The sequence below is a fragment of the Amblyomma mixtum genome, chromosome 2 (genome assembly GCF_055824585.1).
Source record: "Amblyomma mixtum isolate Tamu chromosome 2, ASM5582458v1, whole genome shotgun sequence".
NCBI lineage: Eukaryota > Metazoa > Arthropoda > Arachnida > Ixodida > Ixodidae > Amblyomma > Amblyomma mixtum.
In genome coordinates, this window is record NC_143013.1 from 26,109,636 (window position 1) to 26,125,341 (window position 15,706).

General features: G+C 48.2%; 1 protein-coding gene across 1 annotated transcript in view; it reads left to right on the plus strand.

Moving 5' to 3' along the window:
* Positions 1-2,696: 2,696 nt before the first annotated feature.
* The window catches only part of LOC149358745 (uncharacterized), a 33,637-nt gene continuing 20,627 nt past the window's right edge, over positions 2,697-15,706 (plus strand). Inside the window, exon 1 of the mRNA XM_089567575.1 lies at positions 2,697-3,541. Coding sequence (XP_089423701.1) covers positions 3,505-3,541 — 37 coding nt within the window. The 5' untranslated portion in view covers positions 2,697-3,504. The remainder of the gene's footprint in view (positions 3,542-15,706) is intronic.

The window sequence follows — 15,706 nt, forward strand, 5'->3', positions numbered from 1 at the left end:
GTGGTCGCATGTCAGTAACCACGGCGAACGATTGCATAAGCTGCCACGCGCAGTCTGCTGCGCTGAAATTGGCCATGGTTTCTTTGCGGCAACCGATAGCTCCTCGCGAACATAAACGTAAGCCCAGCTGTGCTGCTGAGAAACGTAGCAGAACATTTTAAAATTCTATGTTTTGGGCATAGGAACGTTTCTTTCCGCTTGGTAAGCGGCTTTGGGCAGAGTTTCGTGAGAATAGTATGGCAACACTGGGATAGCAGACGGCGAGTACGTCTCACGAAACTCTGCCGCGGCTTTTGTGGAAACCCTCGCAAATTGACTGACATTAGAGGAGTGAAGACTGTCACCAGCGCTGAAATCACATACACAGCCAGTTTAAACCTGAAACAATGTTATTTATTTCTGTCTCCAATATCGGCAACTGTTATTTTGCTGGTCCTGGACTAGGGTGACTCGTATCCCCATCGAGGCGCCCAGTTGTGGACGTGATGTCACTGCCGTTGTTACCGTGGTGGCAGTCGTAACTTAAAAAAATATATATCTAGAAAATCAGAGCTAAATATAACGATTTACTTGTAGTGGCAAACAAAAAAAGTCAGTGGTGGGAATGCTGCGGCGATTGCGCAAAGTTGCGCCTTTATATTAAATCTGATACATGCTGCTACAAAGTGCCGAGGGGCTGCACATGCGCGGGAAGGCTTAGCGCGGTTTACGTGTCCGCGGTTTGGAACGCCTTTGTCGGTGACTGCTTTGCACCCGCCGCGGTGACTCAATTGTTAGGCGCTCGGCTACTGTGTCGCAGTACCTGGGTGCGAACCCGACCCCGGCGGCCGCGTCTCAATGGAGGCGAAATGCGGAAGGCGCCCGTATTCTGCGATGTTAGTGCATGTTAAAAATCCTCAGGTGGTCGAAATTATTCCGGAGACCTCCACTGCGGCACAGCGGGTGCACAGTACCATGTAGTAACTGAGCTGACGTCGCATGAACAGAGGCTTCGGACGACGTAGGCGGGACTCGTCTCAGGATATTAGGGACGGAAATTACCTCGACCGGGTAGTTTTGCCGGTAGAAATCCGTCAATGCATTAGAGTTGGAGCGCTCCCTACCCAATGGACATTGGAAGTCCCATGGACGTCCTGCGGATGTTTAGGATGTCTGCAGGACGTCCATGGGAGGTTCAGTGCCCATCGGGTAAGAATGTGCTGGTGGGTCGTCACGATGGACGGAGAGGGCCAAGGCGCAGCTCCTTAGAGAAAAATACTCGGGGGATGGAAGCACCATGGAGTCTCCGCTGGGAGCATTTCCCGCAAGGTAGTAGCCTCGGCAGTTACGCGAGCAGAGTTGGGATGGCTGAAGGGGATACTACAACGCTAGGAATTACTCAGGAAGGCGCCAGCACCATTCTTTGCGATTACAAGACGGTCCTCCGCAACATTGCACGAGGGCGAATCTCCGCCACCGAGTACCACGATGCCAAAAGGCAGGAAAGTTATTGGCCTGGTTTGGGTCCCGGCTCATGAAGGGGCCGCTCACCAGTACGCTCGAGGTTTTGTCAGCCGTGCTGGTGAGGAAGACTCCGATGCGGGGACCTTGCGAAGTGAGACGCTGGACAGTTGCCAGGCCATTGCGAGTTATTACAGAGATCTTAGGGGCGAGTCTGCCTCCCCCGAATACGTCGCTGAGCCGAGATCAAGCCACCACGGGGAGGCGACTGCAGACACGGTCGCTGCCAAATTCATGGATCAGTGCGAATATATTTCTAATCTAGTAAATCCTTACTGCCAGCGTTGCGGTGAACTAGCAACGCTGGATCACATAATTTGGGATTGCGCGGAGGATCTGTCTCCAGCAGGCCTGGTTATAGCTCCCTCAAAAGCATGGGAAGCGTACAGTCCAAGGCCGTGGCAAGAGTGCAAGAGGTAGCCAGAAATATTTTTCGAGGGTGTCATTCGCCGCCGGTAGAAAAGTAAAAGAAAGCCTGCGCCCAAACAGTATCGTAGTCCATAGAGTTAAAATACTTTTAATTGCTTTCATAAAGCCGAAGGGTCCGTCGTTTCGTTCACTCTAATCTCTACATAAAATACTTGTGCACACAGGATTGCGTGAACTTGATTCGCAGAGAACATACGTAAAAAACGAAAAGTCGCGGCAGTTTCAACTATTTTCATGTGATTTACAACAACACAAGAGCTTCTGCTCAATAGCAAAGTCAGCAACTGCGAACGAATGGTATTTGTAAAAATTTATACTTCATGCATGTAAACCTGCGCCCGGCCGCAGAGGCGCTTAAAAAAAGCACTTTTTATTTTCGTAATAGTTTATGATCATTTGAGGACAACGCAAAGGATGAAAAAGTAGGCTGACGTGAAAAGGTATGTTTAATCGGGTGAACTGTGCCTACTGTTAAAAGGAATGCCATACTTCGTGCGGTAGCGAAGAGGTGTGATTCTTCTCAGCAATAAGTTCCGCTTCCTATTCTAGAGCCACGACAACGTAGTACATACATCAATCTTTTCAGGAATAAACCGACACTCTTCTTATTTTTGCTTTTACATTTTAATATATCGATGCGGTGTGTAAATAGCATCGGCGAAATAAAAAGGCCGAAAGGTGTGAGAGAGAGAGGAGATGCGGCACTCAGAAAATTTCGGGGGGGGGGGGGGGGGGGGGTGCTCTGGCACTGACCCCGCAATGTGCAATATTCGCAACATTCGCAATATCCACAATATTCGCAATGTGCTTTCCTTCACTGTTTATGCTCTAGTGATATAATGGTAACGTTCCAAGGCGCCCGTTCAAGTGAGCGCGGTTTCATCGATAACCTGCCTTATTCCGTTGCCGTCTCTCCTATCGGGGTGAATAGGTGACGTTGCACTTGCATGAAGCAGCCTGAAAAAAGTCAGTCGAGCGCGGTAGGGCGAGAGCCTAAAACTTAGGTGAAACAATGCGATCGCCGCCTAAAAAAAAAAGAAACAAAGGTTTTTGCTGTAGCCTCAGATGGAACACGTGCGAAGTAAGGCAAAAGATAAGGTCACACCCGCTTGTTCTCGGCACGGCGGGCGAGAATTCGCGAGATTAGGCCTAAGTCTACCGGGCAGTAGCGATGCGGCGGCAGCATGGCCGCGCCCTTTCAGTGGTGCTCGGGTGTAATTATCTTAATTATTGGTGACGTTGTTGGAAACTGACCTTGACTGAGTGAACTAATGAAACCCTTCCTGCCTCGCTCGTCGAACTGTGATGTCTCCTGAAGCCCTGCATTAATTGGGGCCTTGAAACTATTGTCAAGTTAGAGTCGGACCAGAATTGAAGAACCCAGCTATTACCGCGGCGCCTGACAACGTCGTGTTTGTGCCACCTGTTCGCCTGTCCATCGCTAAACACGGCGGATAACCTCTTCAATCACGAAACAACGAACTTCTGCAAAGGTGTCACTGCTACCAGCCAGTCAACGAAGTGCGGTGTTTTCGGCGTCGCCCCTTCAAAGGGGGAACTCGGCTTGCATGGACGATGCCTTCCCAAAGCTTCATCCGCGGCAGCAAGAACGGTAAGTGCGATTACAATCGGTCCGTTCTGCTACTCGCACTGCTGGATTCGCGAGTTTTGCAATACTCGAGCTTCTGTTAGCGTAGAAAATGCGCTGAACGCACTTACGAAGGTAGCGTAACAACTTTTATCCGGAGTGATTTCTGGCGCCAGTCGCAGAAGCACAGCTAGCTGTAAGCAGGGATAGGCAACATGCGATCATGTGTAGCTGAGGGGTGATCGCGTGTCTGTTGTTGGTCTAGAAGTTAGGGCACAGCTGCAAGCAACGATAGGCAGCACGCAGTGATGTGTAGCTGAGAGGTGATCGCTGATCTAGAAGTCAAAGGCACGCCCTGAGACGAGCGTCTCTTCTAGAAAGCAGGGAGGGAAGTAAGCACCGAAGTTGTCGCTCAGCGATTACTGCAGATTAAGGAATTAGAAGCACTGTTTTTCCCGGTACCACAGGGATGGAACTTTCGTACCAGTGGGTTTAAGCATTCTCCTTTAGGAGAGAAAAGGAAATGTGGGGAGGTTAGCTGGAAGAGGACACCGGATCGATACCCTGCACTGGAGAAAATGGATGAGAGGATGTCAAGGTGCACGAGAAACGGTAAAGCGCTGTTCTCTAAAGAATGAAAGAGCCGTTCCACTTCGTAACACCTTAGAAGCCTTCATTTTTTAGGTGATAGAAAGGCACGAGATTGGCTAGCATCGGCCCGAATGCTCCGTCTTTTGCATCGATTGCACTGGCACGCATATATTGACGAGGGGGCCCGAAGTTTCGCCGAGACTTCAGCCCACTCAAGTTGCGCTACTATGAACTATGTCGAGGGCATTTTGTTGGCACTGTGTGGAGGGGGGTGGGCATTTTGCTGAACTGCGTGGAGGGCATTGTGCTGCCGGCTGCCTGCCTCAGCTTGATGTGCCGCTCTGCGTTCGCACAACAGAGTACGCGGCCCTGTAATTAGCCACAATGTGTACGCAGAAGCAGAAAACCTTCGCAACGTTGTCGCAAAAAAGCCCTTGGCGTGAAATTCCCAACTATTCGGCTCCGGCATATATGATCGTATCGCACAGATCTTCATTAACTCGTCGCGTTCTTTTATTTTTGATACCTTTTGATCGGCCACAACAAGAAGTAGGACCAGATTCATGCCAAGCTGTCGCAGACACGATGCGCTGCCAAGTTCCAATGCTATCGGGATTTGTTCGCCTATCTACGTAGCGGTTTGTTGCGATTATCTTTACAGTCACCATTCAGGTTCATCACCGCCGACGCGCGGCCTTAGCAATCGTCTTTCACCAGGACTCGCGTATGCGCGCCAGACGTGATTAGAAGGCTGGCGAAATATCGCAGTTTTGAAGCGAAAAGCTTCACTACCCGCACTACAGCCGCGCTTAGCGTGAGCCGTCGGAGCCAAGATTTGCCGCAGCTGCGCATGCGCGAAACCGAGCGACGTCACGCGCGGCGCAGGTGGCCGCAGCCGCCGCCGCGCCGACTCCGCCGCCTGACCGTTCGGCGCAGCCGCGCGCTACTGCGCATGTGCGCCGCCTCCTCACCGCCGCTACTACTGCGCGCTCGCCTCCTCGACACCGTTTGACCTTTCGCTGCAGCCGCGTGTTTACCACAGTTACTACGTATGCGCAAGGAGGGCTATATAACGCGCTTGCCTACACCGTTATCGTGGTGCTCCCAATGCATTGTGCGCGAACTGCGACAGCCATGACGTCAAGCAAAGCATAACTGCAGCTTTTCGCTTGTATATCCAGGCTTAACCAGAGCTAAGCCACTGCCATTTTTTTTTTACTTATGATTTCGCAATGTTAGAAACTGTTCGCAGAGAAGTATGTATACGGGCTTTGCCAAAAACACCATATATGTTTCACCTAAGATGTTCAGCAATTTTTTAATATGGGCTTTTTCAGTTAGAAGAGTGCTTTTTATCTGCATAGCATTGTCAGCGGTATAGCTCATCAGAGTACTGCTAAAACATGCTAACTTGTAGGCTGGTTAACTAAACTTTGCAGTTGTTGCTCAGTTTTATTTAGTGAGATGCGTGAAATCCTTCGTGAGTAATATCCACGCCAGTTTTTAGAATTTCGAAAACGCATTTACTTTCACCCTGCCACGGTGGCTCAGTGGTTACGGCGCTCGGCTGCTGACCCGAAAGACGCGGGTTCGATCCCGGCCGCGGAGGCCGAATTTCGATGAAGGCGAAATTCTAGAGGTCCGTGTGCTGTGCGATGTCAGTGCACGTTAAAGAACCCCAGGTGGTCGAAATTTCCGGAGCCCTACACTAAGGCGTCCCTCATAGCCTAAGTTTCTTCGGGACGTTAAACCCCAATAAACCAAACCAAAAGCATTTACTTTCGGAGCCAACAATCTTGCCTACGTCGCGTCAAAATACACGCGCTCTCGAAAAGCTTGCAGGCGAAGCAACCCCTGCAGTGCTCGTAACTCGTCCAAATAGCCAAAATATGTTGGGCCATAGCGCGGAGAGCAGCTGCGTTTCAATTCTAAAAATTGATATTCATATTATTTGCGCTGGGCCACATGCCTATCAGTAAATAAGGAGACTAACAGTAATAATTAAAAGTTCACTATTTTATATCAGTTACCATCCTACTAGTTAGTAGTTCTTAACTGTATTCTGATGCGCTACACTGCGGACAATGCTGTGCTGAAAAAGCGCTCGTGTAGCTCAAAAAGCCCATTTTCAAAACTCGCAGGTCTTCTTAGGTGAAAAACTCGGTATGTAGTACAGCCTACCTAGTTCGAATCCGGGCCATGCACCGTGGCTCGCTTTGGCGGTCCAAATCTGTCGGCTGTGAGGCGAACTGTTGCTCACCTGTCCGGGACTTCCCAGAGTGCTATAGACAGCCCCAGTACACGACATATAAACAAACTTTTTTTGGCTGTTTTCCTACAGCGGTTGCATAGTCCAGCGCAACATGAAGGTTCACTGTCGCTTAGGCCGAAAGGCACCAACAACTTTTTACTGGTGTAAGGTTCGTTTACTCGCCAGCCAATAATAAAAATGGCGGTACAGTGTTGAGAAACCTAATGACTAGCTGTGCTGATGTGTGCTGTACTCAGCCTTCTTGAGGTATTGCACAGCGTTAGAGTACTTTATTTTAGGTGAATTAGGCCCGAAGTGATCGCCTGCAAATCGCCAGACTACGTATTATCGTGCTCAGCATGCAGTTCAGCGCCTGCATTCGACGTCGACCATGCAGCGGTATGCGCTACGCGGTCGCAAGGTTAGTTGGTGGAGCGTTGTCTAGGAAAAAGTAAATATAGCTGTAATTTAAACGTACACTGAATAGTAATCTGAACTCGTCTTTTTACCGCGGGAACTCGATCTACACGTTCTAGGAATTCTTAGAAATTTCGAATTATAGTCCTGTGCGACCGATTTCCTCAATTTAAATCGAATTAAACTTCCGTCTCCCGCCTTTTTTTGAACTCGCCGCAGACGGTAGGAGGAGTCAACCGATATTTCAACCAGTTCCGTGGCGGCTTGCCGCTCTGCCATCGGCGGAATGATACGTACCGGTCGGCGAAAGCAAAGAGTCCGCGCGTATTTTTATTTCTGTGGGCCTAATTTGCGGCTATGTAGCCTCTGGCTGGAGTAATTTATTCACGGCAACCTAAAAAACAAAATACAAGCGAAAGCGAAGCCGCCACACGACCGCCTGAAAGGCACTTCACGCGTTAGTTGACTCCTCCTACCGTCTGCGGCGAGTTCAAAAAAAGGTGGGAGCCGGGACGTTTAATCTGATTTAAATTACGGAAATCGGTCGCACAGGACAATAATTCGAAGTTTCTATGAAGCGCCCGTCCTGTCCGCCTTTCTGTGTGCTGTGTGCTAAATTAGCCCTGTTTTTACCTTTTGTTAGATAGACACCGCTTGAATGTGTCGTGATGGACACTTCAGAAGACCATGCACTTTCTAGTACCAGCTGCGTGTATAACTTTTCGACACTGCCGGGCAACCGCTGCTTTGTGATTGGAGCTCCGCCTATAACTTGAGTATTTCAAGACATAGTGAGCGCCATGGTGTCCGTTCATGGCGTCTGTGGCAACAGTGTTCAGAGTTTCGCTTGAACAGCGTGGGATCACCCCGACTGTATGGTACACGAGTCACTGTCGCTGCTATGTCGACTTTCTTTCGATGATCCCAGGCAAAAGTTAATTCACCCAAGAAATGGTTTGCTTTGGAAGTCACATTTACAGGCCTGCCTGCATTTTGTAACCGTTACGTAACTCTATGCTGAGCCACGTTGCAAACTTTACTACGTTTTCTGGCGGGCAGGGGCTTGTCAGTTCTGGTGAATGACCGTGACGTTTTCTCTTTACCGCAAAGTCAGTTTTTTTTAGTGCTTCGGCAGTAGACGGATCAGTACCGAGGCACTTGATCGTCCTTACCTATGGCGTCTTAAAAATCACCCTCAGTTCCCTCTGCCTGCCAGGTAGCACCGAAGCATTAGACCAATGTGACATTTTTCTTTTGGTCAAACGTTAATTAAGTTTTCTTAATGACCTTTTTTAATAATTTCTTTACGTTACAGATGAACATCCTTGTAAACTTTTTCTAACATTAATTAAACATTATAACAACGTAAATGTAATATTGTCGAAAATAATGAAGCAACCCTGCACTAGTATGCAGGCCCACCATTGTGACAATTTAATCAACGCTTTGCAAGGACCAGCAACGAAGGCGACACTTCGTCTCCACAGTAGAGCACAACATGCGACTAGAATGTACTTACCTCCGAAAGCATGCAGTGGAGTCAAGCTTACACGCCCATTACTGAGAGGTGTCTCATGAGTGGTAGTAGCGAAAGGATAATAAGCAGTTTAACAAAATATTCTGCTTGAGCATGTTACCTATGGCGGGCACAATCTAAGAGATTTAGTTGCGCGAAGCACTGCTAGTTGAAAAACATGTTTACTGTAAAATTAGTGGAGAGTGTTCTGGGACTCGGTGCTAGAAATATATCTGCAGTGTTTTATAGTTATGATTCAAATATAATAATGTTTAATAAACAATAAGGAGACATTGCTGACTTGGAACGTTAAATATATGTCGGGGCACGCCACCGCCATGAATGTGGGCATGAAGTCACCCTTTCTACTGCAGATGTCCGCTTGTCTTCTGCTGAGCGCCGCAGAAGAACCCTACCCCGGAGACCAGTCGACAACGTCCCGCTTGCAGCTTGAGCTTCCGCGCCAGACAGTGCCGATTCATCGCTGGAACATTCTGGACACACCGCCCGACGCACTGCACTCCTGCCCGGCGCTACCTTTTCCCGATATGAATTACCTCTGGCCACCACCCTCGTCATCACCTTGGACAACCACATCGCTACTGCCATCACTACTGCTCCTTAAAAGGCGGGCGCAAATCTACTCGGTCTCCAGTGGGCTCGGCAGCGCAGCCACGATGCATACGCCTCACCTGCCTTTGCTGCTTTTTGTGCAGATGTCCGCTTGTCTTCTGCTGAGCGCTGCAGAAGAACCCTACCCCGGAGACCAGTCGACAACGTCCCGCTTGCAGCTTGAGCTTCCGCGCCAGACAGTGCCGATTCATCGCTGGAACATTCTGGACACACCGCCCGACGCACTGCACTCCTGCCCGGCGCTACCTTTTCCCGATATGAATTACCTCTGGCCACCACCCTCGTCATCACCTTGGACAACCACATCGCTACTGCCATCACTACTGCTCCTTAAAAGGCGGGCGCAAATCTACTCGGTCTCCAGTGGGCTCGGCAGCGCAGCCACGATGCATACGCCTCACCTGCCTTTGCTGCTTTTTGTGCAGATGTCCGCTTGTCTTCTGCTGAGCGCTGCAGAAGAACCCTACCCCGGAGACCAGTCGACAACGTCCCGCTTGCAGCTTGAGCTTCCGCGCCAGACAGTGCCGATTCATCGCTGGAACATTCTGGACACACCGCCCGACGCACTGCACTCCTGCCCGGCGCTACCTTTTCCCGATATGAATTACCTCTGGCCACCACCCTCGTCATCACCTTGGACAACCACATCGCTACTGCCATCACTACTGCTCCTTAAAAGGCGGGCGGAAATCTACTCGGTCTCCAGTGGGCTCGGCAGCGCAGCCACGATGCATACGCCTCACCTGCCTTTGCTGCTTTTTGTGCAGGTAACCAATCGGTATTCTTTGTACGCCCCGCGTACCTCTTACGCCGCATTAATAGTGCTGCCGAGCCCACGGTTTTGTGCTTCTGTTGCTTATGACTACACCTGTTTGTTTTTGAATCTGCTTAAATTATGCGGTGATGTTGAAGAAAACCCCGGTCCCAACACTCGTTCCAACGATCCTAAAGATTTATCTGACGTCTTAGCTGTCCTTGATGAAATCCGTGCTGGACAAGCATCTTTGCTAAGTGATGTTAAGTCAATTAAGGCCACACTATCGCAGAACGAAAAGACATTCGACGATATTAAAGAACGCCTCAGTAAAATAGAAAATGACTGTTCTAATCTTCTCGCGATGAAGGCGGTCGTTGAGGATGTTCAAGAACTTGCAGGGCAAAATGCTAATCACATTAAAGACCTCACTCAAAGAATTGATGATAGTGAGGACAGAGCACGTCGTTGCAACCTTTTGTTTTACGGCCATGACGACAGCGCGGGTGAAACGTGGGCTCAATCGGAGGAAATTGTTCTACGGCACTGCAGTACTGATCTAGGTATCACTTTGCAGCCTAGAGATATCGAGCGCGCACATAGAATTGGCACCAGTCAACCAAGCAAAAAACGACCGATTATTGTCAAATTCGCGCACTTCAAAGATAGAGACAAAGTGCTGTCATGTGCTGGAAAACTAAAGGGAAAGAACTTCAGCATATCTGAAGACTTTTCACCCAGCACTCGGTTTGCACGAAAACAGCTCATTGCATTCGGCAAAGGCCAACCCGGTAAATGGAAACTTAAGTATAAAAGATTAGAGATTGACGGAAAAACATATATTTTCGACCAGGTGAGCCAAAATGTCATTTTACGACCTGCATAGCTACGGGCTAAAGCACACCAGAAATTAAATCGTAGCTGTCTTTCAGTTCTATACGCCAATATTAGAAGCATCATCCCAAAACGTGATTCTCTTATCAGCCTCATTAACACCACCGATAGTAATATTGTTGTATTAACTGAAACATGGTTAAACTCTTCAGTTTTCAATTCCGAATTACTTTCTCCCTTAACTAACTTTGATGTATTCCGGCGTGATCGTTCTGGTAAACGTGGTGGAGGTGTCCTTATCGCCGCACATAGCAACCTACAGTGCACTAGCCTCGACATCTCCTGCCCACTTGAGGCTGTTTTTATCTCCTGTTCCGCTACTTTCCCAACCACAACTATAGCAGCATTTTACCGACCGCCAGATGCTGACAGTTCCTTCAATGCGCATTTTCATAACGCACTCGAGGACTTAACTAGGTTACGCCCCCATGCCCCCATAATAATCGTTGGAGATTTCAACTTCCCCGCTATAACCTGGACGGATATGACGCTAACAACAGCGACACAGAGTTCTGAAAGTGATTTCGTAAATTCATGTCTCACATTTGGTTTATCGCAAATGGTACACTTCGCAACCAGGCAAACGCATACATCAGCTAACATTCTCGACATCATCCTCACGTCACACCCAGATAACTTCTTGTCGGTTTCGCAGCTTCCCATGCTTAGCGACCATGTAACGATTCATGCAACTTATGAATGCCACATTCCACATTCCGATAAAATTAAGAAGAAAATTACCTTGTACGATAAAGCCGATTATGGAAAAATTAATGAAGCACTCTGAGTTTTGTGATTGGTTCCTAATCGACTTCCACCAGCGCTCCGTTGACACCAACTGGAAACTCTTTAGGAACAAAATGCAAGCTCTTATCCATGCGCATGTACCTACTGTCACAATAGCCGAGAAAACACAATCCCCATGGTTTGATAATACTCTGAGCCGTCTGTATAAGAGGAAAAAACGATTATTCCGCCTTGCGAAAGGGTCTTGTAATACAGGAGCTTGGAACAAGTATTACGATGCCGAAAAAACATTTGATTCCTTGGCAAAAGAAAGAAAACGATCTTTTTATTCAACTACCCTGCCTTCAATGCTACGTAATAGCCCAAAAAAATTCTGGAAACTTATTAACCCCACTTATTCCAAGCCCTTGTCTCTGCTCGACCATGATGGAACCACTGTACCAGACCAGGACGTTGCCCGAGTTTTGAATTCAACATTCTGCTCTGTGTTTACGCGTGAACCCGATACCACCTTACCAGTTTTTCCGTGTTTTGATCACCCTTTAATGCCTGACTTAATATTTGAACCTCGCGGAATCCTGAAACTAATTGAATCACTCAAACTTACTTCTTCTGCTGGTGTGGATGGAATTAATGCCAAAATATTAGTTAATACCAAGCACATCTCAAGTATCATTCTAGCTCATATCTTCCAACAGTCCCTTTCTTCAAGCACTGTTCCGCAGGATTGGAAGGTAGGCAAGGTCATTCCAGTCCCGAAAAAAGGCCCTTCACAGTCACCCAGTAATTATCGTCCTATATCTCTCACTTGCGTTTGTTCTAAACTAATGGAACATGTAATTCACTCGCATGTCGTAAACTTTCTATTATCTAATAATTTCTTTCATCCCAACCAACATGGGTTTCGTAAGGGTCGCTCTTGTGACACTCAGCTAGCATTATTCATTGATGATCTTAGTTCTAGCCTCGATAATAACATTCCCGTTGATGCCATATTTTTAGACTTTGAAAAGGCTTTTGACAAGGTTCCTCACAAACGGCTATTTTTAAAACTTTCGTGTCTTAACCTTGATATGCGCATATATGAATGGATATGTGATTTCTTAACTAACCGCCAGCAGTTTGTGTATGCTAACAATACCGCCTCTTCCAGGTCTCCCGTACTTTCAGGTGTGCCTCAGGGTACTGTCCTTAGTCCTCTACTCTTTCTAGTATATATAAATGACATTGCTTCAAACATCTCATCTTCCATTCGCCTATTTGCCGACGATTGCATTATTTACCGTCCTATTAACCATCAAGCCGATGCTCATGCCCTCCAAACTGACCTTTCACACATAGAAACTTGGTGCAAAACATGGTTAATGTCCTTGAATGTGAAAAAAACTTCGTTAATTTCTTTTCATCGGCGACGCACTTACCCAACTCCTTGCTACGTACTTTGTGGTTCCGTTATTTCTCCGACATCAACATGTAAGTACCTGGGAATTAACATATCGCATGATCTTTCTTGGTCCACCCATATCACGGCCATTACTAATGAAGCTAATCGTGTCCTGTCTTACTTACGACGTAATTTGTCAGTAGCTTCTTCGTCTATTAAAACTCTCGCCTAAATAACGTTGGTTCGTCCCAAGCTGGAATATGCATGCGCAGTTTGGGACCCTCACATTTCTTATCTAACTAAAGCACTTGAATCAGTGCAAAACCGTGCAGCTAGATTCATCCATTCAGACTACTCTTATCGTTCTAGTGTGACTGCCATGAAATCAAGAGCTAACCTGCCTGACCTCGAGCTGCGACGCAAAATCTGCCGACTAATCCTTTTCCACAAGTTTTATCAATCATCCCTTACAGATCTAAAACCAGCTCATCACCTGTCTCCTCGCACCAGTCACAGCAAAGCCGTTTATCCCCCCCGCGCACGCACCACTGCGCACCTTCATTCCTTCTTTTCCCAGACTGCAGTAGACTGGAATGGCCTGCCTGCCGATGCCGCACTCCACACCAGCCCCGTCCATTTTAAAAAAGCCATTGAAAATGTTCTGTTTTAAACCCCATGTCATTCATTTCAGATTCATTTTTTTTTGTACTGTTTCCCCTCATGTAATACCCCTATTCAGGGGCATTTGAGGTGTACAATAAATAAATATGTTTATGCTGCAGCGTTTACCATCATTTGTTCATTTTTAACATTATAACAAGAGTTGAAAGCCAGGATTGGAATAATATTTATGTTCAGTGTTAAACTAATTTTTATGTGTAACATATAAACTTAAATATTAATTTCTAACAGTTAATGCTACGTTTCAATGTAACAATGTTACTGAACTTGCATAAATTTTTCATAAGATTGTTCTAATTTTCCTTGCTACCTGGGCGTGGCCAGCATATCGCCTTTGACACGTGTGGGGATGTGGGAGGGACAGCTTTATTTTAACAAAAAGGATCCTTTGTTCTTGACCAAGAGTCCAGGCGTCTGTGCTTCACTGAGAACTCTGTACACTTACCATGATTGGCTAGCTGGTTGAGCAACTAGCAGAATGTCATTCCATGAGGAGGCGGACCGGTTGGGTATGGGGGACCTGCCATCGGTTGGGGGCATTCCCACACCGTGTACTGTGCGATGTCAGTGCGCGTTAAAGAACCCCAGGTGGTCGACATTTCCGGAGCCCTTCACTACGGCGTCCCTCATAGCCTTCGGCGCTTTGGGACGTTAAACCCCCATAAAACGTCCCACAGGTTGTGTATGAGGGTGCCTTGGCCGCCCCACATGTTGAGCAGAGTAGGAAAGTCAAGGTGGGGTGGCGGCGATGAAGGAGTTGCGATGAATGTCTGCAGTTGCCGCCAGACTGCACTGTATTTTGAATTTCGTGTATGGTGAGGTGGTGGGAGGGTAAGCGCCTGTTTTTGTAATAAGTGGTTTTTTTATGTGAGAAGAGCCCGAGAGGATTCCTGCGTGGGTTTGGGTGTCCCATCTTCTTGGGGCCTGAAGGATAGTTCTCGAGTCAGCGTATGAACACGCTGGTTACCGGGGATCGAGACTTACCCAGGAACCCACGTGAGGGTTATCTCTTGGGTAAGCGTATGTCCTGATGCGAGAATGCGTCGGGCGATTGACGTGATAATGCTTTGCTGAGTGACGGTACACAGCTTTGGAGACGGTGGAGATATCCGTGATGTTGGGATCTTGTGCATAGTGTATAAGCACCAAGCCCATGGCCGCGCCTTCAGCCTCCGTGGGGAAGGTGGCTGCGGCCCCGATGGTGCCATCCTCGATAGTAGGCGGGGACAGCGGCATAATAGCCCGGTAGGGTGCGTTGTGCCGCGTTTACATACATGTCGGGTCTGCCTCTGTAGTGCTTGTTGTAATACTAGGCTCGTGCCTGGCGTCTGGCCCCGTGTAGCTCGGGGCTCATATTTCTGGGTAGAGGTTTGATGCGCATTGGACCCTGGATGTCAGGTGCAATGATTTGATAGTTGGGGGCAGGTGAGCAGGTAGATTGGAGCCTGGCGAAGATGCCGTAAGAGATGTTGGCCGGTTTCTGTGCGGGTTAGTTGAAGTATCTGGTTGTCTCGTTTGGCTTCGTGGAGTTCCGAGATAGTTTTGTAGGTGCCCGTTGAGAGTAGTGATTTGTGCTAAGCGACTGTGGTAGGCGGAGCGTTGAGATTATTGCCTTTCTAATAAAAGCATCAGCTTTGTCTTGTGAGAAAGCGGTAAGGAACGTGAAAAGTCGTGTCTGGTGATGAGGGCGTCTGTCATATTAAAGGTTTCCCTCTCCGACAGTCCATGGTTGCATGTGGCTACACTGCGGACAAGACCCTCGATTTGTTTGGTTCGCTTCTCTAGGAGTTGTACAGTGAAGGTTGCATCCAAAGCGTCCTGTATGTGCAGTCCAAGGACCTATGGAGTCAAGGACGTTGGAGTCCAAGGAGTCTATTGACCAACTCCAGGGGACCAGCGGTACGTGGTCGTCGTACATTCGGAGGTGCATGCGTGGATCCCGGGGAAGTGGTCTGATCATCAGCAGTTCCGATTTGAGCGGGGAGCACATAAGGCCCATATTCGTCAGGTTCGAGGTGATGATATCAACAGCCAATTGTAAGGTGTCTTGCGCCCCTCCTGTGGAGCCTTCAGTCGTTGATGTCGGCGTATATTGCCGAGTGGAGGTCAGGTATGTCGGTCAGTTGTTTGGCCAGCGGGGCTAGAGTTACATTAAATAAGAGGGGGGAGAGAAGAGCTCCTTGTGGAGTGCCCCGGTTGGGGAGGGAGAACGGAGGTGACGGTATTGTGCCGAGTTGGATCTGGGCCGTTGATTGTGTCTTATTAAGAAGGCTTGGATGTAGCGCCACATTTGCGAAGGTTATGTTCGTGGCTAGTATTGT